Source organism: Thalassophryne amazonica, chromosome 9 (genome assembly GCF_902500255.1).
Source record: "Thalassophryne amazonica chromosome 9, fThaAma1.1, whole genome shotgun sequence".
In the NCBI taxonomy this organism is placed as follows: domain Eukaryota; kingdom Metazoa; phylum Chordata; class Actinopteri; order Batrachoidiformes; family Batrachoididae; genus Thalassophryne; species Thalassophryne amazonica.
In genome coordinates this window covers 104,187,443-104,214,479 of record NC_047111.1, presented here as the reverse complement: position 1 = coordinate 104,214,479, position 27,037 = coordinate 104,187,443, and the positions used below count along the sequence as shown (strand labels likewise).

General features: G+C 42.6%; 1 protein-coding gene across 5 annotated transcripts in view; it reads left to right on the top strand.

Annotated features, from left to right (window-relative positions):
* robo3 (roundabout, axon guidance receptor, homolog 3 (Drosophila)) overlaps positions 1 to 27,037 on the top strand; it is a 539,598-nt gene that overhangs the window by 435,184 nt on the left and 77,377 nt on the right. For all 5 annotated transcript variants that reach the window (XM_034178891.1, XM_034178888.1, XM_034178890.1 and 2 more), the window contains 2 exons: positions 11,177 to 11,301; positions 26,835 to 27,006. In XM_034178891.1, the coding sequence (XP_034034782.1) occupies positions 11,177 to 11,301; positions 26,835 to 27,006 (297 nt within the window). The remainder of the gene's footprint in view (positions 1 to 11,176; positions 11,302 to 26,834; positions 27,007 to 27,037) is intronic.

Below are 27,037 nucleotides of genomic sequence, written 5' to 3'. Positions count from 1 at the left end.
AATGAGAGCTGGAAAGAAGGCACAGGGCGCATCAATCTGGCAAAGAAACAAAGCAGAATGAGCAGTATATATGCACCCTAGCGACGAGCTGCAAATTGAACACAGGTGAGCATGGAAAGCACTGGAAAGGGGGGCGTGACCAGGGAGAGAGAGAGACAGACACGCCCACCTGTAAAAGAGACAGAGAGACCCAAACAGAAAAGCATCCAACAAAGAGATAAACAAAAAAGAAGACAGCCTACACACAAAAACAGACTACAACCAAGAAATAAAAGCGGATCAAACACACCCCCTGACAGGACCCCCCCCCCCGCCACGGCCGGCTCCGGACGGCCCAGGTGAACCAGGGTGAGCGGCATGAAAGTCGCGAACAAGCACAGGATCCAAAATAAAGCGAGAGGGAACCCACGAGCGCTCCTCGGGACGATAGCCCACCCAATCGACCAGATACTGAAACCCACGACCGCACCGGCGAGAGGCCAGCAGCCGACGCACGGAGAAGACCGGGCCACCATCCACACACCGGGCGGTCACCAGGGGAACGGCAGGAGGGCATAAAGCACTCGACCGAACAGGCTTGACGTTACTGACGTGGAAAGTAGGGTGGACGCGCATGGACCGAGGAAGACGAAGAAGGACTGAAACGGGGTTAATGACCCTGCAGACCGGAAAGGGACCGACAAACCGGGGAGCAAGCTTCTTAGGCACGCCCCGAAGCGACAAGTGCCGCATAGAAAGCCACACCCGCTGCCCAGGGACGTAGGACAGGGCAGCGGACCTCCGGCGGTCAGCGGCCGTCTTATAAGCTTCTACAGAATGGGATAAAATCGTCCGAGCATGCTCCCAGGTTCACCGGCAACGAAGAATCAAACTGAGCGCCGAGGGAACTGATGAGTTAAGGTCGACCGAGGGAAAAAACGCCGGCTGGTGTCCAAAAACCATATGGAAGGGGGAATAACCGGTGGAAGAAGAGGGCAAACTATTATGGGCAAGTTCGACCCACGGAAGTTGGTCAGACCAAGAGGCAGGATGCCGCAATGCAAGCACACGCAGACCTTTCTCCAGGTCCTGATTTATTCGTTCTGCCTGCCCATTGGCCTGTGGATGGTAACCCGAAGTCAAACTGGAAGTTACCCCGAGGAGACGGCAAAACTCACTCCAGAATCGGGATATACACTGCGGGCCCCGGTCGGAGACTATATCCTGTGGTAAGCCGTGTAGTTTAAAGACCTGGTTTAGCATAACCACAGCTGTTTCCCTGGCCGACGGTAGTTTCCGTAGAGGAATAAAATGAAGCATCTTGGAGAGTCGGTCGACTACAGTTAATACCACAGTGTGGCCCTTGGAGGGTGGGAAGCCAGTTACAAAGTCTACGGCAATATGAGACCACGGATGAGACAGAATTGGCAATGGTAACAGTGACCCTGCAGGTGGTTGATTTGAGGATTTATGCATTGCGCATACCTGGCAGGCAGATACGTATTCAGAGACGTCCTTTACTAGGCCTGGCCACCAAAATCTTTGCTGCACCACGAACAAGGTCTTTTTAATGCCAGGATGACAGAACATCCGACTATCGTGACACCAGCGGATCGTCTCACTCCTGAGGTCTGGAGGAACAAAAAGTTTTCCCCGCGGACACCCGACAGGAACTGGCGCATCCCCGATTGTCGATTTAATTCTACTCTCGATGTCCCAGGTTAAGGCAGACACAAAACATGAAGCGGGTAATATCATTCCTGGATCTACAGGCGTGTCTACTGGCTCTCCCAGGCGAGATAGGGCGTCTGGTTTCCCGTTCTTGGTGCCTGGGCGGTAGGACAGAGTAAAGTTGAAACGACTAAAAAATATTGCCCATCGGGCCTGGCGGGCATTGAGCCATTTGGCTGAACGGAGGTATTCCAGGTTTTTGTGATCAGTGTAAACGACAAAAGGGAATTGTGCCCCCTCCAGCCAGTGCCGCCACTCCTCCAAAGCCACTTTAACCGCTAACAGCTCGCGGTCGCCAATGCCATATTGGGTTCTGTGGGGGTCAGTTTCTTTGACAAAAAGGCACAAGGGTGTAGCCTGTTGTCCGTGGGGTTCCTCTGGGACAGAACAGCCCCCACACTTACATTGGAGGCATCGACTTCTACCACGAACTGTCGTGCGGGGTTAGGGAGGAGTAGCATGGGGGCCGCGGTAAAGCGATCTTTTAGGACTCAGAACACCTCGTCACATTCCTTCGACCAGACAAACGGGCGGAGGGACGAGGTGATAGCATGCAGGGGAGCAGCCACTGAACTGAATCCTCGAGTAAATTTCCGATAAAAATTAGCAAACCCTAAGAAACGTTGCACCTCCTTACGGGAGGTGGGTATTGCCCACTCCTGTACTGTCACCACCTTTGCAGGATCCATCTTAACCTTCCCTGCGGAAATGACAAAACCTAAAAAGGAGACCATGGACGTATGAAATTCGCACTTTTCTGCCTTCACAAACAGCCCGTTTTGCAGTAAAGTTTGTACCACCTGGCGAACGTGGCGAGTATGAGCAGTCAGATCAGGGGAGAAAATGAGGATATCATCCAGGTAGACAAAAACAAATCTATTCAGGAAGTCACGTAGCACATCATTTACTAAGTTTTGGAACACTGCGGGCGCGTTCGTGAGACCAAATGGCATTACAAGGTATTCGTAGTGACCAGAGGGAGTGTTGAAGGCTGTCTTCCATTCATCACCTTGCTTTATTCTTACCAAATGGTATGCGTTACGCAAGTCGAGTTTAGTAAAGACCCTGGCACCTCCAACAATTCAAACACGGAAGAGATTAATGGCAACGGTTAGCGATTCTTCACTGTGACCTCATTCAAACCGCGGTAATCGATGCAGGGACAGAGTGTTCCGTCCTTCTTTCCTACAAAGAAGAATCCCGCCCCTGCTGGAGAAGAGGATGAGCGTATTAACCCGGCTGCTAAGGACTCCTGTATGTACTCGTTCATAGCATGGCGTTCAGGTGCAGATAAGGAGTATAGTTTTCCCCGAGGAGGAGTTGCCGCAGGGAGAAGTTCAATGGCACAGTCATAACTGCGATGCGGTGGTAATGATTTAGCTTTTGCTTTGCTAAAAACAGCTGCGAGATCATGGTAACACACGGGGACCCCAGTCAGATCCGGGTTGATTTCCTGCGAACTACAGACAGACTTAGGCAAACATACATTGCTACAAGACGGACTCCAGGATATAATTTTGCCCTTCATCCAATCAAAATTTGGTCCATGGCGTTGTAGCCAGGGGTGCCCCAGAATGATCGGGTGAGTCATATTATCCATCACATGAAAGCTAATTGATTCAGAGTGAGAGTGGGAGATTAGCAGTTTGACAGACTGAGTGCGGTGAGTGATTTCACCAAGCACGTGACCATCCACGGCACGTACCACCAGGGGGCGCGGGAGCTTATACGTCTTAAGGTGAAGGTGCCTGACAAGAGAGGACAGGATCAAATTGGCATCAGAACCTGAATCTACAAAAGCAGATATGTCTATGGTGGTATGGTCAGATGTTATTTGGCTGGGATTATATTTTGAGTAGAAACAGAGGAAATGGAATTTAGACTCACCCGTACCTCGGATCTTGGCCGCACGGTGGCACCCCTGGCCTGATAATTAGAAATCAAATGTCCTGAATGTCCACAGTAGTAGCAAAGGCCGTCCTCACGGCGGCGCTGTCGCTCTGTTTGTGACAGACGCGTCTCCCCAGCTGCATTGGCTCCTCAGATCTGTGTGGTGGGGGCTCAGGCCGAGAGTGAATGGAGGAGGAGTAACGGGCTGGAGGCGTGTCCATCCGGTGGTCGGGATTACGGTTTGCTCGCCGAGGACGGTCCTGCAGACGGCGGTCAGTGTGGATGGCCAGTGCTATCAATTCATCAAGATCATCCGGCAGGTCGGTGGCTATTAACTGATCCTGGATCTCTGCAGACAGACCCTGGAAAAACACATCGAGGAGGGCCGCCGGGTTCCATTCACTCTTTGCTGCGAGAACGTGAAAGTCGATTGCGTAGTCTGTTACCCGGTGGCTGCCCTGCCTCAGCCTCATGAGGGAGTGCATAGCCTCGCGCCCCGGAGCAGTGTGCTGAAAAACCTGTTTGAGAGCCTTGGTGAACGCCGGGAGAGAAGCACAGGCGGGAGATTGTTGGCTCCATTCTGCTGTTACCCAGGCAGCCGCTCGGCCGGAAAGGTGAGTGATCATATCAATCAATCAATCAATTTTTTTATATAGCGCCAAATCACAACAAACAGTTGCCCCAAGGCGCTTTATATTGTAAGGCAAGGCCATACAATAATTATGTAAAACCCCAACGGTCAAAACGACCCCCTGTGAGCAAACACTTGGCTACAGTGGGAAGGAAAAACTCCCTTATAACAGGAAGAAACCTCCAGCAGAACCAGGCTCAGGGAGGGGCAGTCCTCTGCTGGGACTGGTTGGGGCTGAGGGAGAGAACCAGGAAAAAGACATGCTGTGGAGGGGAGCAGAGATCGATCACTAATGATTAAATGCAGAGTGGTGCATACAGAGCAAAAAGAGAAAGAAACAATGCATCATGGGAACCCCCCAGCAGTCTACGTCTATAGCAGCATAACTAAGGGATGGTTCAGGGTCACCTGATCCAGCCCTAACTATAAGCTTTAGCAAAAAGGAAAGTTTTAAGCCTAATCTTAAAAGTAGAGAGGGTGTCTGTCTCCCTGATCTGAATTGGGAGCTGGTTCCACAGGAGAGGAGCCTGAAAGCTGAAGGCTCTGCCTCCCATTCTACTCTTACAAACCCTAGGAACTACAAGTAAGCCTGCAGTCTGAGAGCGAAGCGCTCTATTGGGGTGATATGGTACTACGAGGTCCCTAAGATAAGATGGGACCTGATTATTCAAAACCTTATAAGTAAGAAGAAGAATTTTAAATTATATTCTAGAATTAACAGGAAGCCAATGAAGAGAGGCAGTCCTACATATTTGTTTAATATGCGCTTTGAATGACATATCCTGATCAAAAATGACTCCAAGATTTCTCACAGTATTACTAGAGGTCAGGGTAATGCCATCCAGAGTAAGGATCTGGTTAGACACCATGTTTCTAAGATTTGTGGGGCCAAGTACAATAACTTCAGTTTTATCTGAGTTTAAAAGCAGGAAATTAGAGGTCATCCATGTCTTTATGTCTGTAAGACAATCCTGCAGTTTAGCTAATTGGTGTGTGTCCTCTGGCTTCATGGATAGATAAAGCTGGGATATATGCTATCTTCGTTCTGTCTGTCGGGAACATGGGTGACATCAGCTCGAAGTGGAGCTCACACTGTGTAATAAATGGTCTGACGTCGCCGGATTCTCCAGAGAAACGTTCCGGTTGCGACAGTTGGTTGCAAACCACTGGAGCAGATGTGGGAATCGGAGCGGCTGCTGACGGCCCCAGTGAAGGTGGGCTGGAGGCCCCGGTGGCCACATCCGACGAAGCCTGAGGACTGAGTTGTGCCTGGAGCTGATTTATCTGCGCGCTGACAGTGGACATGAATGTGTCCTGGCGTTTAGCAAGTTCGCTAATACCAGAACTCAGCGACCTGGTTCCTGCTGCGTGAGTTGCTGGCTGTGGTGTCGTACCGCCAGTTGAAAGGGGTCTGAGCCTGCTGTGTCCATCGTCGGCCAGATTGATCTGACAGAAGGTTTGGTTTGGACACAAATGCAAGACACAAACACAGCTCTGGTTGACAAACTTTAGTGGTGTGACAAGCAGTGGTCGGTACATGGGTAGACAGTCCAGAAAACACAGCAGCAGAATTATTAACACCAGGCTTTATCGTGGTCGGAACAAACGGGCAGGCAGGACTATGGAACATGAACGAGAGCTGGAAAGAAGGCACAGGGCGCATCAATCTGGCAAAGAAACAAAGCAGAATGAGCAGTATATATGCACCCCAGCGACGAGCTGCAAATTGAACACAGGTGAGCATGGAAAGCACTGGAAAGGGGGGCGTGACCAGGGAGAGAGAGAGACAGACACGGCCACCTGTAAAAGAGACAGAGAGACCCAAACAGAAAAGCATCCAACAAGGAGATAAACAAAAAGAAGACAGCCTACACACAAAAACAGACTACAACCAAGAAATAAAAGCAGATCAGACACACCCCCTGACAATTCTGGTTATTCTTCTATCCATTTTGATGGTTGTTTTCCATTTTCTTTCACGCGTCTCTGTTTTTTTTTTTTTTTTGTCCATTTTAAAGCATTGGAGATCATTGTAGATGAACAGCCTATAATTTTTTGCACCTGCGTACAAACTCACTGACTGAATGCCACACTACTATTATTGTGAACACCCCCTTTTCTACTTTTTTTTACTAATAGCCCAATTTCATAGCCTTAAGAGTGTGCATATCATGAATGCTTGGTCTTGTTGGATTTGTGAGAATCGACTGAATGTACCGGTACCTTGTTTCCCATGTAACAATAAGAAATGTATTCAAAACCTGGATTAATCTTTTTAGTCACATAGCACTACTATTATTCTGAACACTACTGTATGACGTATTGGCACTGGGGAACACAAGAGAAGAATTTATATACTTTACACAAAGAGGTACAATTACTTCAGTAACAAACAGGTTGTAGTCCAGGAGCCAGTCATCAATTTTGACCTGATTGGTACCACTGAAGGTTACCAAACGACGCTTAGAATCCTGCCTCAGTGTACCGTGGCCTACACAAAAATGTATGATAACCATCACAGGGTGGTAGCTTTAGCCTGCTCGGGGTCAATGAAGAATTACACAGAGGTCAAAATGTAAAAATGCTCCATTCATGTTGAAATTATATCACATTATTTGTCTGATCATATCGATTCCAAAAAGGTATAGTTTGGACTATCTCTGACTGGATGTTCTGGCGTTATGGGGTAAAAACAGCAAAAATGGTGACACAGGTCAGTTTCAGTTTGTGCAGAGGTCAAAAGTTAAAGTTCCTCCAATTTCAGTAAAAAGTATGCAAATTATTGGTTGAAATAAAAGGATTAACAAATGGAATAGTTTTGACTTGTGTTGAATGTTTTGTCCCTAAAGTAAAAGTCAAACAAGGTCGACATCCATTGAATTCAATGACAGGTGGTATATGTTACCCTGTAACATGATAACTAAGCATGACAGATGGTGCAAACTATACTTTATTAGAGCCCTATTAACCCAAACAATAATTTGCATCATTTTTTACTGAAATTGGAGCAACTTTAACTTTTGACCCCTGTACAAACTGAAACTGACCTTTGTCACCATTTTTGCTGTTTTTACCCCATAACTTCAGAACATTGTGTCACAGATAGTCCAAACTATACCTTTTTTGAATAGTTATGATCAGACAAATAATGATATAGTTTTCAATATGATTGTAGCATTTTTACATTTTGACCTCTGTGTAATTCTTCACTGACCCCTAGCATTCTCCAGCTACCACCCTGTGATGGTTATCATACATTTTTGTGTAGGCCGTGGTATACTGAGGCTGGATTCTAAGTGTCGTTTGGTCACCTTTGGTGGTACTGAAAACCTGCTTGGCCCATGGACCATGTGTTCTAAAACCACCTTCTCAGTGGTGTCAAACTGGTTCCTGAAAGTACAGACTGGGTGCAGGATTTATTGAAGCATAGTTTCCTCCCGACGATTTCACAGATTAACAGCATTTTGAGTGGAAGAGCTCATCACTGAAACCACCTGCTGATGTGGGTTGGAGGAATGAAAAGCTGAAGCCTCTCAGCACTTTCTGGGATCAGTAGAAGAACATTTTGCTGAAGTGCCTGAGGAGCGTGGTTGATGTTTTAACATCAAGACATAATACATAAATAAAATGCTGGCTTGATGGCAAAAGAGAAGCATAAACCTTCTTTATCGCCTTGTTGTCACGGAGTCTCTGTTTAATGTCACTTGTTTATGTCATCTCTTGTTCACGGGGTAGTGACTTGTTTTTGAATTGAATCATCGTTCACACCCACGGATGCTGTAAACGATGATTAATTCAGAGCACTGACGTTTGAAGCACAACACATTCTGCCTCACATTTATGTGCCTGTTCCACCTGTGTGTTACATAAATTGTTCTTTTTTTTCCCCTTTGAATAATTTAAGCACAGAGTCACAAAGGTGGAGATGAATTTGAATAAATGAGGTTTGTATTATGGCTATTCCTTTAAGTCATTAACTTACATCCTTGAAATACTTAGTGTGTGATTAATTAATTTGTTAGTAATTGGTGTGTGTGTATGTGTGTCATTTATCACCCTCAATTTCTCCATCTGTCTTTGAAAATATTGTCTTTAATATGGTTTTATTTTCATTTCGGAATGAAAGCTCAGATAACATTGTGTAACCTTTGTGAGTGCATTTTATTTTTTCCAGGGAACAGATTCAAATTTTGAGAAAGTGATGTCACTGTTTCAGTTCTTGACAGTCATTTGGAATTTGACAGTGAAATTTTTTTTATCGCTTTATATCTAATTGTACTTACTTAATCTATTTGCTGCTCTCAACAAGACAAAATGTGCATCATTGAATTTTGTAGCTGGAAGAGATGCAGCTTATGAGCAACCAAAAAGCTTTAAACGCCAAATAAGAGCCAAACGCACAAAAAATTGGATGTAAATCCAAAGCTTTTACTTAACAAACACAGAAAAAATAAAGTATAGTAAACGTCAGCCTGGCCATAGTTCTCTTTTATCAATCTCTAAATTATTTCCCATTTTTGCGCACATGCACCAGCCACAGTGTCTGATTCTGTCAGTTTAGTGTTTTGAGCTGAGAAGCACCCGCTGCTTTCAGAAAGCAGCGGGTTATGAACAAATGTTGCTGTAAAACACACAATTTTCTGCCCAGAGGATTTTTAATTACTTGAATTACTGAAGTTGTTCAAGTATAACTTTCAACCCTGATGTATTCATGCATTTATTTATTTATTACTGCCAGTTCTAAACATTTACATTAGATTGAAGCCTGGTTTAGGTGGTTTGTAATTTGTCCCACACAACGTAATATACCATCATAGTTCTAACCATTGAAATATTAAATCTGACTGCACCTTTGCAACAAAACTACAAAGTGAGATCATGTTTAAAAAACAAAAAGTTATTTATTGGTTTAGGACAATGATTTTTGTTTTTTGTTTTTTTGTCTATCAGCATACTTATTGAACACAGCTAATTAACAGCTTATTGGGATAAATGTAAGTCATCTGCGTTTTGGCTGGTGATAATAAAATAACTCCTCATGAATCACCCAGCAGTTCTTCCATCATCAGCTGCTATTTGATTTGAACCTTCAGTTAACAATGCTCAAATATTCAATGCGGACAAATAACCCAGTTTATTATTAATAATTATTGTTGATCAAATATTGTATTTGGTGCCACAATTTAGTGTTAGTTCAAAGCAGTAAGTTGAAAAAACCCACACAAAAAATTGTGTATTTATATTTGCAAACTGTTTTCTTTTTTACTTTCATGTTTGACACTCTGTGTGCTTCTTACCCTGTGTGTTGCTATACACTGCTGCTGGAACCTCAATTTCCCTGAGGGAGTCTTCCCAAGGGATCAATAAAATTCTATCTAATCTAATCTAAAAGGGAAACGTTAAAGGAAATTTGAGATGATACACTCAAACCATGCTGTCACAGTCAGGTTCATAAGTATTTGGACAAAGGCACAGGTTTTTGTAATTTTGCCTCTGTACAACAACACAATGGATCACAGATTTCCATACAAGGAAACAAATCCAGTAAAGGCTCAAATCATCCATGTGCCTTCTGACAAAATTTTGCTAACATTTCACATCATCTTTTTCACATCATCCTACTATGATGATATTTAGTTTGTCCAGTGATGTGTGGCCTCTGAAAATGGAGAGACTGTGTATCAAAATTACCCTAATTCTTAAATGAATGATATAATATTGAAAGATTACACTATGAGCACATCTAGTTTCTTTTCAGCTCCATTGTGATGTTATACAGAGGGCTAAATTACAAAGACTTTACACATACTTTTGGACCTGCCTCTACATATTTTGTGGCCCAATCACTCATTCAATGTCACTGCCATTATACTGCGTTTACACACAATGACGGCACGTCACGAATGCCATGAAGTACACGTTCTTGGCTGCTGATCACGAATGTAATGATTTGGGGCGGAGGCGTCAGGTGCCCTCATGAATTGCTACAACCTGTTACCACGCATTACGATTAATGGGAGGTGTTGCTGGAGATTTATCAGGAACCATTACGCACGGTCAAGAATAATGTTCCACGTTGTTGCGTGCTATCGTGCATTACAGCGCATCATTAACTTCTGAAATGTTGTGAATGAGGCAAATTGTCTCTCCACACACACACACACACACACACACACACACACACACACACACACACACACACACACACACACACACACACACACACACACACACACACACACCCATATTCATCCAACCGACAGTTGCTGAACAATTCAGATCACTCCAGTTTGCTCCTCAAAATCCACAGCAGAAGAAGTTTATGACTGCATGCTTAGTTGGGTTCTGTGCCATGGGATGGCGCACAGAGGAGGAGGAGGAGACGCAGAGAGCCAGATGTGTGGCTCCACGTGGCTCTTGTCTCGCTCATTTCCCAAACATCAGGCACATGCAGCAGGTGGAACACCTGCAGAAGTGCGCTGAGGAGCACAGGAATGAGACTTTTAGCTGACTTGGCGTCACTGTCCTTCTTGAGCATACTGCAGCAATGAAACTGAATGTGGTGCAGCGGGATTTAATTGTGCGCACGTCAGAGAAGAACGCTGTCACGCTCTCTTAAGGATCACCACTCATCAAGATGGATCAACACGCTCAGTTGTGACCTCCATGGCATGAGGCGAAATGAGAGTGGTGTGTGACATTCGTGGAAGATTTTTTGACAGCCAAAAACATGCTCCATGAAAATCACAAATATCATGCACCAACACGCAGTATTAACAAACCTATTCAGATGCATTAAGTCACGTTAAGAATGTCAGGAATGTGCCAAGAATGACACAAATATGACTTTTGTAATGCGTCCTGCTTATGTGTAAACGCACCTTTGCATCCTTGCAAGATTTTAATCATGCTGTAGCTTCTCATTCTCTATTCTCTGTGTTATAGTGCCCCCTCAGATCATGGTCCGTCCTCGGGACCAGATCACAGCTCCGGGTCGCACTGTGACCTTTCTCTGTGGCACCAAAGGAAACCCACCACCAGCTGTTTTCTGGCAAAAAGAAGGCAGCCAAGTAAGAAAAAACTTCATGTTTTATGTATTAAAGTCTGCACAGCTCTGATATTTCACACAGCATGACACAGTTTCTGGCCAAGCAGGGGGACATCAGGTTTTCATCGTTACGTTTTTCCATGTCAAATTTCACTGTGAATGATGAAATTGTTCAAGTTCCTGAGCATCTTTGATAAGTTGGGTTCTCATTAAAACAATTGGATTTGATCTAGTACAAAATATAGTTTACATGGAGGAGGTGATGGCCTTGTGGTTAAGTGTTGGGCTTCAGACCAGACGATCCTCAGTTCCAGACCCAGCCAGACCGGAAAATCACTAAGGGTTCTTGGTCAAGCTCCTTAATCCCTTAATTGCTCCCGGTGTCAGGGATGAAAAATGTCCACTTTTTGGAGGATTTCTGCTTTTTTCCCATCAGGCATCTTGTTGGGCAGCAAAGGGCCCTTGAAGTAAAGCTGTTGGTTTTTATTTCACATTCTGTTCATTTTTCCCTGTTAAAACCCTAAAGAGCATGTCTATGGCATTTTCACTGTTAAAGTTAGCATTAAGCTGGTGCCTGTCAGCACGTTTGTGTGCATTTGTTTTCTGTATAATAATTAATGGCTCAGCGTTGGTTGACATAAAAGAGTCAAATACATTGTAATTTGTAATATTTTTTTCATTTATTTTTATTTATATATTGTAGTTTCAGAGTGATCCTCACAGTAAACATCTCAAACTTACCTGGTGACATCTGGATGTTTACTGTTAAACTATTTATTTGAAGGTTTATTTTGAACATAACACAATAAATAAGTGCAGAGTGATTTGTGATCCAGAACATGTTTTGGTCACTGAAATGCTTCTTGATCATTTGGTTTGCTATTTGATGTGTGGTTTCCAACTGATTTTCTCATCTATTATTATTGCCCCAATAAATTTATTTTCACTAACCCTTTCAATTTGCGCCCCATCTATCTCTTCTTCAGTTCCCAAATAAGATTAGGTTTGTTTTATTTAAGTTTAATGACAATTTGTTTCGGCCAATCCATATGAATCCATATGAATCCAATTTGTTCATTTCTTCAGTGATTTCCTCCAGCATTTCCTCCAGGACTGTCTGCCAAGATAGAAAACTGCTGCATTCTAGTAAGGGCAAAATACTACTAGAGGAGTGATTTGGAATAAGAAAAATAGTTTTGTTTTTTGTTTTTTTCTCACCAAAATGGATACTGCACTGACTACAGTTTATTGTCTGAAATAGCCCCAGATTGTGTTTCAGAGTTTCTTCCAGAATTCTTTTTTTTTTTTTTTTTTTTGGGGGGGGGGGGGGGGGGGGGGGGGGGGGGGGGGTGTAATTTTGGGTTTCAGCTTTTTGTGTGTGTTTCACCACTTTCATCCCTGTGGTGTCATTCTACAAGTTGTAACTTGATATTACACCATATTATGATTTTTGTTTGCGTTAGTGTAGCATGAGAACTTCAGAAAAAAGAATAATAGACTTAAGACTGTACATCATCATTGAAATTTGCAAAACAATGCACATCACTTTTTTCAGGACAACTGTACTGTATGTTTGATAATTAAATAATGATTTGAAGTAAAGTGCTGCCTGCTAATGTAGCTTTTCATTATAATGCAATGCTAAAATACCCCCGGCCATATGAGCATTGTCTTCTTTAATAATAAGATAAGATCATTTGCAGTTGTTTAATTGGTATCCCAGTGCAAAGTATACATGTATTTATATGTGTGTGTGTGTGTGTGTGTGTGTGTGTGTGTATATATATATATATATATATATATATATATATATATATATATATATATATACAGTAGTGTTCAGAATAATAGTAGTGCTATGTGACTAAAAAGATTAATCCAGGTTTTGAGTATATTTCTTATTGTTACATGGGAAACAAGGTACCAGTAGATTCAGTAGATTCAGTAGATTCTCACAAATCCAACAAGACCAATCATTCATGATATGCACACTCTTAAGGCTATGAAATTGGACTATTAGTAAAAAAAAAGTAGAAAAGGGGGTGTTAACCAATAATAGTACTGTGGCATTCGGTCAGTGAGTTTGTCAATTTTGTGAAACAAACAGGTGTGAATCAGGTGTCCCCTATTTAAGGATGAAGCCAGCACCTGTTGAACACGCTTTTCTCTTTGAAAGCCTGAGGAAAATGGGACGTTCAAGACATTGTTCAGAAGAACAGCGTAGTTTGATTAAAAAGTTGAATGGAGAGGGGAAAACTTATACGCAGTGGCAAAAAATTATAGGCTTTTCATCTAGAATGATCTCCAATGCTTTAAAATGGACAAAAAACAAGAGACGCATGGAAGAAAATGGAAATCAACCATCAAAATGGATAGAAGAATAACCATAATGGCAAAGGCTCACCCACTGATCAGCTCCAGGATGATCAAAGACAGTCTGGAGTTACCTGTAAGTGCTGTGACAGTTAGAAGATGCCTGTGTGAAGCTAATTTATTTGCAAGAATCCCCCGCAAGGTCCCTCTGTTTAATAAAAGACATGTGCAGAAGAGGTTACAATTTGCCAAAGAACACATCAACTGGCCTAAAGAGAAATGGAGGAATATTTTGTGGACTGATGAGAGTAAAATTGTTCTTTTTGGGTCCAAGGACCGCAGACAGTTTGTGAGACGACCCCCAAACTCTGAATTCAAGCCACAATTCACAGTGAAGACAGTGAAGCATGGTGGTGCAAGCATCATGATATGGGCATGTTTCTCCTACTATGGTGTTGGGCCTATATATCGCATACCAGAGCTTAACAGTCCCATAAAGGCACAGTCACAGGCTACAGTTCACATGTGGTGGACGATTCGAATAGCTCACCTTGACACAGTTGCTGCTGTGTAATATACTGTGTAATTTCACATGCACTTCTTTAGAAAGCACAATTCATACAGTGTCAGACAAGCACATTTGATTACATACTTGCATAGCTTGTCGTGAGAATAAAGCAAGACTGGCTCAGTGGCCATGGTCAGCTGTGCTATTGTCATGGGCCGGGGGGGCGTCTGTTTCTGACTCAAGACTTCTTGTTATCGGAGCTGCCACATGGAGGTGATTCTTACAGTGAAACATTAAGCAAAAGTTAGAAAACACCCACGGACTACAGTAAGTAACCAAAAGTTTCTTTTTAACTGTGTATTGCAGCGTTTCCTTCATCCACACAAGCGGTTATTCACTATAATGTGAGGCTGCACAAGGCTGCTTACCTTCAAAAGTGTGTGTGTGTGTGTGTCTGTGTGCGTGCATTTGCGAGAGAGGATGCCGAGCCCGTGATAAGCACTGCAGCCTGTTGGAATGCGCTGAAAGGTCTGAAGAGAGTGCGTGGGAGCCTGCAGCACGGCCCCCAGGTACCGATTAGAGGGAAAAGAGTGAGATTGGAAGAGGCCTAGAGAATGTGTGTGGTGGAGTGAGTGGAGGAGGGACGTTAGTAGGAGAAACATTGAGGAAGAGGAGGACAGGGAACAGTGTGGGTAGTATTATTAGAATGGAGAGTGATTTTTACACAGACGGAAATTTCAGTTATTTCATATACGATAAATGACTAAAGACGGGGCGACAGCAGAGACGGAAAAAAAAACCCAAACAGATCAGTATTGGTGACATTGCATGTCATTATAAGTTGGAAGCCAGCATGAGTTTCTTTTGTATAACACTTGTTGTAAAGTAGCCGCAATCTTCAGGTTAATGAACACTGCGCAGTCATGGGTGTAATAATGGGTGCGGAGTGGCTATACGCCCAACCGTTGGGTCAATAAATTAAATTCACGAGCATATACGCCCAACCACAACCAAAAAATGAGCTTGTAACATCACTTCCGGTTTCAACACGGGAGGGAAAAAAGGCGGATATATTCTCGCCAGCTGTGGGAGAGTTCACAGCCCGCGGAGGAGCTGTGATCTAAAGTGGTTCTGTTTGGCTCATCACACCCAGGGAACAGTGTCAAACTAACACCATCTTACAGCCAAAAAGCAGCATTTTGTTCAAAAACTGTTTCGTTGTCGTTAACAGGCTTCCGTTCAAAATACTTATGAAGTTTGTCTGTTTTCATTCATTGTGGTGTTTTAGCAGTAATTAAAGACGGCACCGTTAAATGTGTCAAACATATGCCGCAATAGAGCCTTAAATAGTGGTGTAAAAAACGTAGTTTAGATCCACAAAACGTGTCACATACATGATCACGATGATGTTCACGATCATGATCACCATTTGGCATGGTGGTGACCGGGTTCCTGCTGTGTGGAGCGGGCATAGCGCTGGTTTACTGGAAAATTAAGAAAGTGGAAGCGGCAATAATTGGCCCGTCCAGGCTGCCCCACATGATTGATTCGATTGGAAGGGCAGTGTCAGCTCAGTTGGCGAGTGTTAACCGCGCGTTGGATACCATCTCTGGAAGAATGGCTGCACTGGAAAACCGCATTGATCGTCAGTAATGACCGCATCTCCTCTCCTAATTCAGATGTATTGAAAGCCACTCTGTCTCAGACTGTGGAATCTTTCAGGTGTCTGGATTTTCATTCGGCTTCCCAAAACACAGCTGCACTTCAAGGCCGCTGTGATTAAAAACCTCCTGGAGAAGAACAATGCTCATGCCTCACTCCCCTGGTCTCCCCTGCCTTCAGCTTCTCCAGGTCTGATGTTGACTGTGGACAGTGGACTGTTCAGGGCTGGGCCCCTCCTCCCTCCAGAATGGACGAAAAAGGCCGTTGATGGCACCTAAAGGCGGCCTCCGGGTGTTCTGTCTGATAACTGGACTCTTACAAATCTCGGTCGTCATCTCTTGTCCTGTTGTTGTGTGTGATCATTGTTCATTGTGCTGATGGGTTTTTTCCTGCATTGCTGCTGTATGATTCAATGCAGCAGCAATGAAGGTTTTTCTTTCCCAAGTTTTACCTTGTGTGTGCTTTTTATATGTGTTCATGTACCGGGCCGGCTTATGTGTGTTGTGTGTTCGTCTGTCGTCATGAGGCCGGTCATGGTTTGCTCAGCCCTGCTGTTGACCTAAGGCAGGATATACATCTGGAGCTGGTCCCCGGGCGCATAAAGGTGACTTCTGCTCCTAACTGGCAATTAGGATGGGTTAAATGCAGTAAACACATTTCATTGTGCAGGGAACATGTTCCTTTGTGCATATGACAATAAAATTCTTTTGAATCCTTTGAATCCTTGAATAACGGTTGGGCAAATAAGGTAAGACATTATATTTATCTGCCCAACGATTGGGCGTATAGCCTTTGCCTAACGGGTAATGAGTGGATAAAGCTTCTTTCCATTCCAGAGGGAGTTTATTCATATTATGTTGAATGTTAAATTTCTTTTAGTGTTTTGTTTCATTAAATTTTGTTTTATTGAATTTTGACTATTTTTAGGATTCAAATAAAGGGTTTACAATTTTTTTATCTGCAACATATACCTGGTCTGTAAACAATTCAGGATTTTGACCCATGTGGATTATGATGCCTCTACACACTTTCTGGAGATGATGTGACGGCTTTTCTGACCTTGAACATCAGACTTTATCAGCATGTTCTTGTGCTTCTTCTCCCCTCATGTTCAGCTACATGCACATTACACTGTTTGGTTCCATAATACAGTATGTACATAGTAAAGAGTGGTGGTAATAAAAGTAATTATGGTTGCAAGAATCAGTTCACCAAAACAACATTGGTCACGCATTCACACATAACATACCCCACACTCTTTAAATTTAGCTGCTATCCATCTCACTTTAAAAATTTGCTGCTTGCAGTGTTCTCTTCCAGTGCTGCTGCTTCACAGCTCACTGATTATCTCCACCAAGGACTATGTTTTTCACATCAGCATGACTGTCAGCAACACAGCATAGAAACCCTTAATTCTCATGTTGTATCTGGTTAAAAAAGACCAATCTTTGAAATTTTTAAGAATTTCCTTAAGTGCTGTCAAAGTTAACAGGATAAGAACATGTTACCGTAAACTCCATTTAACACTATTCATCATTCCCTCACTTTCCCTACAGCGTGTTAGACCTTTGAAATGATTCATGTTTAAATACCTGAAGATGAAGCTCAGGTCTTTTCTGCAGTATTATTAAAATAAAAAATATAACGCAATGCTAAAATACCCTCGGCTGTATGAGCCTTGTGTTATTTATAATTTGCAGTTGGTTAATTCATTATTAAGATCCTGTTGTTTTGCGTACAATTTGTACATGTTCATGTTCGTGCGTTACCTGTGCTGCTCCACAGCCTGTCTAGTGTCGGATTCCCTGTTTGGGAATCCGCTAGCTTAGCGTAGCTACTAGCTCTTAGCCGTTTTAGCATGGCGGCTTCTCCTGTCTCTCCCGTACTTTTCTGCTCTGGGTGTGAAATGTTTAGTTATTCCTCGGCCTCTTTTAGCAGTAACGGTACTTGTAATAAGTGCAGCTTATTCGTAGCTTTGGAGGCCAGGCTGGGCGAATTGGAGGCTCGGCTCCGCACCGTGGAAAATTCTACAGCTAGCCAGGCCCCTGTAGTCGGTGCGGACCAAGGTAGCTTAGCCGCCGTTAGTTCCCCCCTGGCAGACCCCGTGCAGTCGGGAAGGCAGGCTGACTGGGTGACTGTGAGGAGGAAGCGTAGCCCTAAACAGAAGCCCCGTGTACACCGTCAACCCGTTCACATCTCTAACCGTTTTTCCCCACTCGACGATACACTCGCCGAGGATCAAACTCTAGTTATTGGCGACTCTGTTTGAGAAATGTGAAGTTAGCGACACCAGCAACCATTGTCAATTGTCTTCCGGGGGCCAGAGCAGGCGACATCGAAGGACATTTGAAATTGCTGGCTAAGGCTAAGCGTAAATTTGGTAAGATTGTAATTCACGTCGGCAGTAATGACACTCGGTTACGCCAATCGGAGGTCACTAAAATTAACATTGAATCGGTGTGTAACTTTGCAAAAACAATGTCGGACTCTGTTGTTTTCTCTGGGCCCCTCCCCAATCAGACCGGGAGTGACATGTTTAGCCGCATGTTCTCCTTGAATTGCTGGCTGTCTGAGTGGTGTCCAAAAAATGAGGTGGGCTTCATTGATAATTGGCAAAGCTTCTGGGGAAAACCTGGTTTTGTTAGGAGAGACGGCATCCATCCCACTTTAGAGGGAGCAGCTCTCATTTCTAGAAATCTGGCCAATTTTTTGGGATCCTCCAAACTGTGACTGTCTAGCGTTGGGACCAGGAGGCAGAGCTGTGGTCTTACACACCTCTCTGCAGCTTCTCTCCCCCTGCCATCCCCTTATTACCCCATCCCCGTAGAGACGGTGCCTGCTCCCAGACCACCAATAACTAGCAAAAATCTATTTAAGCATAAAAATTCAAAAAGAAAAAATAATATAGCACCTTCAATTGCACCACAGACTAAAACAGTTAAATGTGGTCTATTAAACATTAGGTCTCTTTCTTCTAAGTCCCTGTTGGTAAATGATATAATAATTGATCAACGTATTGATTTATTCTGCCTAACAGAAACTTGGTTACAGCAGGATGAATATGTTAGTTTAAATGAGTCAACACCCCCGAGTCACACTAACTGTCAGAATGCTCGTAGCACGGGCCGGGGAGGAGGATTAGCAGCAATCTTCCATTCCAGCTTATTAATTAATCAAAAACCTAGACAGAGCTTTAATTCATTTGAAAGCTTGTCTCTTAGTCTTGTCCATCCAAATTGGAAGTCCCAAAAACCAGTTTTATTTGTTATTATCTATCGTCCACCTGGTCGTTACTGTGAGTTTCTCTGTGAATTTTCAGACCTTTTGTCTGACTTGGTGCTTAGCTCAGATAAGATAATTATAGTGGGCGATTTTAACATCCACACAGATGCTGAGAATGACAGCCTCAACACTGCATTTAATCTATTATTAGACTCTATCGGCTTTGCTCAAAAAGTAAATGAGTCCACCCACCACTTTAATCATATTTAGATCTTGTTCTGACTTATGGTATGGAAATAGAAGACTTAACAGTATTCCCTGAAAACTCCCTTTTGTCTGATCATTTTTTAATAACATTTACATTTACCCTGATGGACTACCCTGCAGTGGGGAATAAGTTTCATTACACTAGAAGTCTTTCAGAAAGCGCTGTAACTAGGTTTAAGGATATGATTCCTTCTTTATGTTCTCTAATGTCATATACCAACACAGAGCAGAGTAGCTACCTAAACTCTGTAAGGGAGTTAGAGTATCTTGTCAATAGTTTTACATCCTCATTGAAGACAACTTTGGATGCTGTAGCTCCTCTTAAAAAGAGAGCTTTAAATCAGAAGTGTCTGACTCCGTGGTATAACTCACAAACTCGTAGCTTAAAGCAGATAACCCGTAAGTTGGAGAGGAAATGGCGTCTCACTAATTTAGAAGATCTTCACTTAGCCTGGAAAAAGAGTTTGTTGCTCTATAAGAAAGCCCTTCGTGAAGCTAGGACATCTTTCTACTCATCAGTAATTGAAGAAAATAAGAACAACCCCAGGTTTCTTTTCAGCACTGTAGCCAGGCTGACAAAGAGTCAGAGCTCTATTGAGCTGAGTATTCCATTAACTTTAACTAGTAATGACTTCATGACTTTCTTTGCTAACAAAATTTTGACTATTAGAGAAAAAATTACTCATAACCATCCCAAAGATGTATCGTTATCTTTGGCTGCTTTCAGTGATGCCGGTATTTGGTTAGACTCTTTCTCTCCGATTGTTCTGTCTGAGTTATTTTCATTAGTTACTTCATCCAAACCATCAACATGCTTATTAGACCCCATTCCTGCCAGGCTGCTCAAGGAAGTCCTACCATTATTTAATGCTTCAATCTTAAATATGATCAATCTATCTTTGTTAGTTGGTTATGTACCACAGGCCTTTAAGGTGGCAGTAATTAAACCATTACTTAAAAAGCCATCACTTGACCCAGCTATCTTAGCTAATTATAGGCCAATCTCCAACCTTCCTTTTCTCTCAAAGATTCTTGAGAGGGTAGTTGTAAAACAGCTAACTGATCACCTGCAGAGGAATGGTCTATTTGAAGAGTTTCAGTCAGGTTTTAGAATTCATCATAGTACAGAAACAGCATTAGTGAAGGTTACAAATGATCTTCTTATGACTTCGGACAGTGGACTTATCTCTGTGCTTGTTCTGTTGGACCTCAGTGCTGCTTTTGATACTGTTGACCATAAAATTTTATTACAGAGATTAGAGCATGTCATAGGTATTAAAGGCATTGCGCTGCGGTGGTTTGAATCATATTTGTCTAATAGATTACAGTTTGTTCATGTAAATGGGGAATCTTCTTCACAGACTAAAGTTAATTATGGAGTTCCACAAGGTTCTGTGCTAGGACCAATTTTATTCACTTTATACATGCTTCCCTTGGGCAGTATTATTAGACGGTATTGCTTAAATTTTCATTGTTACGCAGATGATACCCAGCTTTATCTATCCATGAAGCCAGAGGATACACACCAATTAGCTAAACTGCAGGATTGTCTTACAGACATAAAGACATGGATGACCTCTAATTTCCTGCTTTTAAACTCAGATAAAACTGAAGTTATTGTACTTGGCCCCACAAATCTTAGAAGCATGGTGTCTAACCAGATCGTTACTCTGGATGGCATTTCCCTGATCTCTAGTAATACTGTGAGAAATCTTGGAGTTATTTTTGATCAGGATATGTCATTCAAAGCGCATATTAAACAAATATGTAGGACTGCCTTTTTGCATTTACGCAATATCTCTAAAATCAGAAAGGTCTTGTCTCAGAGTGATGCTGAAAAACTAATTCATGCATTTATTTCCTCTAGGCTGGACTATTGTAATTCATTATTATCAGGTTGTCCTAAAAGTTCCCTAAAAAGCCTTCAGTTGGTTCAGAATGCTGCAGCTAGAGTACTGACGGGGACTAGCAGGAGAGAGCATATCTCACCCGTGTTGGCCTCCCTTCATTGGCTTCCTGTTAATGCTAGAATAGAATTTAAAATTCTTCTTCTTACTTATAAGGTTTTGAATAATCAGGTCCCATCTTATCTTAGGGACCTCGTAGTACCATATTACCCCATTAGAGCGCTTCGCTCTCAGACTGCGGGCTTACTTGTAGTTCCTAGGGTTTGTAAGAGTAGAATGGGAGGCAGAGCCTTCAGCTTTCAGGCTCCTCTCCTGTGGAACCAGCTCCCAATTCAGATCAGGGAGACAGATACCCTCTCTACTTTTAAGATTAGGCTTAAAACTTTCCTTTTCGCTAAGGCTTATAGTTAGGGCTGGATCGGGTGACCCTGGACCATCCCTTGGTTATGTTGCTTTAGACGTAGACTGTGGGGGGGTTCCCATGATGCACTGTTTCTTTCTCTTTTTGCTCCGTATGCATCACTCTGCATTTAATCATTAGTGATCGATCTCTTTTTCCTGGTTCTTTCCCTCAGCCCCAACCAGTCTCAGCAGAAGTCTGCCCCTCCCTGAGCCTGGTTCTGCTGGAGGTTTCTTCCTGTTAAAAGGGAGTTTTTCCTTCCCACTGTGGCCAAGTGCTTGCTCATAGGGGGTCGTTTTGACCGTTGGGGTTTTTCATAATTATTGTATGGCCTTGCCTTGCAATGTGGAGCGCCTTGGGGCAACTGTTTGTTGTGATTTGGCGCTATATAAGAAAAAAGTTGATTGATTGATTAAAGCCCCTCTATCAATCAATATTTTATTTACATTTTAACGGTGTCTGCAGGAGGGCGTGCCTGTGCACATACATGAGTTCTATTTTAAAAATGGCTGATATTTTCAGTCACTCACAGGTGCTGTGTCATTATTCCGATTTGTAATGTATGTACCTGTTTCTAAGAATAAAAACCTTAATAAAAAATGTACACTTCCTCATCACTGTTTTCTGATGTCAAGGATACACTGTAAGAAATAAAACTGAATTTAATTGATAAAGTTAAGGTACTTTTTCCACATAACATTGTCAATTAAGTGCAAAACAATATTGTAGTTGAAATTAATTACATCAAATCCCTAAAATTAACAATTGCAAGTTTATTGAAAATACTAGCATTACTTACATTTAAAACCCCTGTATTTCATTTCTTAAAGTGTAGTAAAACAAACTTTTTTTATTACCAAAGAGCTGGCAAAAAAAAAAACAGTTTATCATCTCCACCCACATGCCGAAATCGCCTGCATTATTTATTTATTTTTTATAATCACCATTCTGTGTTCTGAACTCTGCCCATATTGTCACTGTTGTCAGAGTGAAGGTTTTCCTCCAAGGTTTCGTCTCCCTCATTGTCGTCCAAATAAGTCTCAAAACCAGAAGGCTGTGTCCCCCCACAGCTTCTTCAGAATCACCTTCAGACTGGACTTAAATAAAAAGCTCCGCCGTAGAAAAAAACCCCCGTCCTAAAACAGCTCGACCTCCGCTGTGATTTGGGCTTGAATCAGCAGGTCCCGTTCTCCTGATGATGTAGCAACAACATGGCCGCGGCTGAGGGCTGAAATAGAGCACAGGCTTCAGACAGCTGTTGTTTATCCTTCACCCCACAGCGTATAGCGTTTTGGTGTCACCTGCTCTTTAAGCACAACATTAAACTGTGTTTGGGACTGAATGTAACCCGCTGCCCTGCAGGTGATTCCTTTTCAGGGGATGGGTGGCAAGATAAGCACTTTCAAACAGTAGAAGACTGCAAGTTACTACATAGCACACCCGGTCATGGTATTGTTCTACAGGTGGTGCAGCTATAGAGATCAGTCATTTTCTTGTGGGAAGATGCTGATGGCTTCTGCAGAACTGTAGGCTCTGTAGAGATACCCAGTTTGTCAAGTCTGATTACAGACTTGTAGTGTCCCTACGGATCAGGGTGAAGTAACATGGAAAGGTGAGAAACATCTGTAAGCAGGTGACACACCATTTGTAATCTCATGGCCCTCACCTTGCTTATAGAGGCATTAAAGCACTGAGATCATCAGTACCTACACATCGTACCATCAGTCATGACAAGTGATGGCACAGTCCTTACAGATGACTCTAGTGTGATGTGCATTTCTGTAAAACTGATCGCCCTGCTGAGTTGTTGGACATATCTGGTGCCAAGATTCTGGTGGCCCATTCACCAATCAACTGTAAACTACTCATGATTGGGTATAAAAGGAGCATCCCAAAAAATCTCAGCCGTTCACAAGCAAAAATGGGGCGAGGATCACCACTTTGTGAACAACTGCATAAAAAATAGTCCAGCAGTTTAAGAACAATGTTTCTCAACGTTCAATTGCAAGCAATTTAGGGATTCCATCATCTAAGCACCTTGGGGCAACTGTTTAAGCACTTTGGGGCAACTGTTTGTTGTGATTTGGTACTATATAAATAAAATTGATTTGATTTTGATTTACAGTCCATAATATAATCAGAAGATTCAGAGAATCTGGAGAACTTTTTACATGTAAGTGGCAAGGCCGAAAACCAACATTGAATGTCCGTGACCTTCGATCCTTCAGGCGGCACTGCATTATAAACAGACAGCATTGTGTAAAGGATCTTACCACGTAAGCTCAGAAACACTTCAGAAAACCATTGTCAGTTAATACAGTTCGTCACTACATCTACAAGTGCAAGCTAAAACTCTACCATGCAAAGTGAAAGTCATACATCAACAACATCCAGAAATGCCGCCGCCTTCTCTGGACCTGAGCTCACTTGAAATGGACAGAAGCAAAATAGAAAAATGTGCTGTGGTCTGATGAGTCCACATTTCAAATTGTTTTTGGAAATCATGGACGTCGTGTCCTCTGGACAAAAGAGGAAAAAGACCATCCAGATTGTGACCAGCACAAAGTTTAAAGACCAGCATCTGATGGTATGGGGGTGTGTTCATGCCTATGGCATGGGCAACTTACACATCTGTGATGGCACCATCAATGCTGAAAGGTACCTCCGGGATTTGGAGCAACACATGCTGCCATCCAAGCAATGTCTTTTTCAGGGACGTCCCTGCTTATTTCAGCAAGACAATGCCAAGCCACATTCTGCACGTGTTACAACAGTGTGGCTTTGTAGTAAAAGAGTGTGGGTACTAGACTGGTCTGCCTGCAGTCCAGACCTGTCACCCATTGAAAGTGTGTGGGGCATTATGAAGGGCAAAATACTACAACGGAGACCCCGGACTGTTGAACAACTGAAGTCATACATCAAGCAGGAAATGGGAAAGACTTCCACCTTCAAAGCTTCAACAATTAGTTTTCTCAGTTCCCAACCGCTTATTGAGTGTTGTTAGAAGAAAAGGTGATGTAAGACAGTGGTAAACATACCACTGTTCCAGCTTTTTTGAAATGTGTTGCAGGCATCCATTTCAAAATGAGCAAATATTTGCACAAAAACAATAAGGTTTATCAGTTTGAACATTAAATATCTTGTTTGTGTGGTGTGTTCAGTTGAATATTGATTGAAGAGGATTTGCACATCATTGTATTCTATTTTTATTTACATTTTACACAACATCCCAACTTCATTGAAATTGGGGTTGTACCAAATTTCAGTGAGGACGCAAAGCTGGTGAAGCGACTGAGGCCAGGTTCATCTCTGAGAGTCTGTGGTATTGGGATTGAACTCTTCCAGTGGCAATACTGTTTTCTTGGCAATGCAAACAGTCTCACAGAGCTGGGATACAGGTTTCTTCTTTATAGCTTATATTGATTTTTACAAAGCCTTTGATTTGGTTGGTTTGGTTACTCAGTGGGAATTTGTGGTGTCCCCAATAATTTGCTGGACATCAAAGCTGGCCTACACAATAGTATTGAGTACTATGTGGCGTAGGGAGCAGTACAGTTGTGGACGGTAGTTTACGTACACTCAACATGGGCATGAATGTCATGGCAATTTGAGCTGTTCTTTTGCAAGGGAGGAATGATTGTACCTCATACATCATTAATGACTTAAAAAGCAAGAATTGGGTGCACAACTTTGAATTTATTTCTCTCATCCACACAGAGTCAAAATTATACATACAGGCTAAACTTATACATGCATTCACTTAAATCTTTACGAAGCGGTGCCAAAGGTCCTACAGTGTATTTTAATGTGACAAGGTCAAGGCCTGTTAACTTCTTGTTAGTGTTCATAATTGAGTACAACTGGTAGTTTTTCATTGCCAGCATGAAAAGTTTGTGTTTGATAACACTCACGGGACTGACTAATACTGAGAAAAATGGGGACGTCCAAAGAACTCAGGGAGATCTAAGAAGGAGAACTGCCGATTTAAACAAGCTGGGAAGGTCTCTTGGAGCCATTTCTAAACTGCATATTCCAAGATCATCAGTTCAAACAATTATAAGTAAGTACAAGTTAGTGGGATATGTCACCACTTTGCCAAGGTCTGGAAGAAGACTCAAACTGTCACCTTCAGATAAGAGGAAATTGCTTACGATGCTCTGGTACAACCCAGTAACCACCAAGGCTCAGTCTTGTCATGAAATGGAAACTACTGGAATACCAGCTTTACTGTCCACAGTAAAACAAGTTTTACATTGCCATAGACTAATAGGGTGTCCATCAAGAAAGAAACCCTTGCTCCAAAACTGACACCTTTAAACGAGACTGAAATTTGCAGCTGTCCACATTGACAAGGTTCGAAAGCCTCACCTTTACTTATCCAAACATGCCTCTTGTCATTGTGGCCAAATAGCTTAGTCTTTGTCAATCTCAATCTCTGCCCACATGGATAAGGATTTATGGTCAGATGAGACAAAGTTTGAGCTATTTGGCCACAATGGCAAGAGATGTACTGTATTTGGAGAAGTACAGGTGAGGCTTTCAAACCAGCTTTCAAAATTACCATGGCATTCATGCCTATGATGAGTGTACATAAACACACTAACACGTAAAGTTTTGTTTTTTTTTTTCATCAGGTTTCTTCAAAATGCAGTGAAATAATTTTCACAAGACCTGGTGGAAGTGTTGGGCCTCGCCTGGAGTAGAAACATTAAAAAGTATCATCTAAAAAAATTAATTGGTAGAGCACAGCGTTTGGGGCCTTGGCAGTTATAATGTACATTCTCTAATGAATGATGTCTTAATTTCTTAGTTGGAATTTCTGCTTCTGTTAGAATATTATTCATTCTTTAATTTATCTGTCTGTCAAGATGCTCTCAAAAGTGCTTATCCTTCAACATTTAAGAGAGCCACATTTTTCTAATTTGGTATTCTGTACAGTGACAAAATTGAAATTCTTATAAAATACTTTATGTTGGCGCTTCAGCTTTTCAAGACCTTATCTGCCATCCTTTTCTCTCAATATCTGCCCCGCAGAGACTGAGTAAATAGGGTCTGCTTCCTTCCCTCCCTGTGACTGTAGTGAACATGAATAAATTAATGAAAAAGTGGAAGTACATGTTATATGTGAAGCTAATGCCAAAAAATAAAAAAAGAAATGTCATGCTGATATTTAAGGGCAGTAATAAATATTTATTATTTATTAATGATTTAAAAACTCAATCAAATTATTAATGTGCACTGTGGGTCCCCCCCCCCCTCCCCCCCCCAATCCCCAGATCCTACTTTTCCCCATTCAGGAGCCATTGCAGTCGGGTCGTTTTTCTGTGTCCCTGAGTGGTGAACTGACCATCATGGATGTCCAAGTTGAAGACTCCGGTTATTACATCTGCCAGGCCATCAGTGTGGCCGGCAGCATCCTGACAAAAGCTTTGCTGGAGGTGGAAAACAGTAAGTGTGCCTGCATTTGCCTTTTATGACT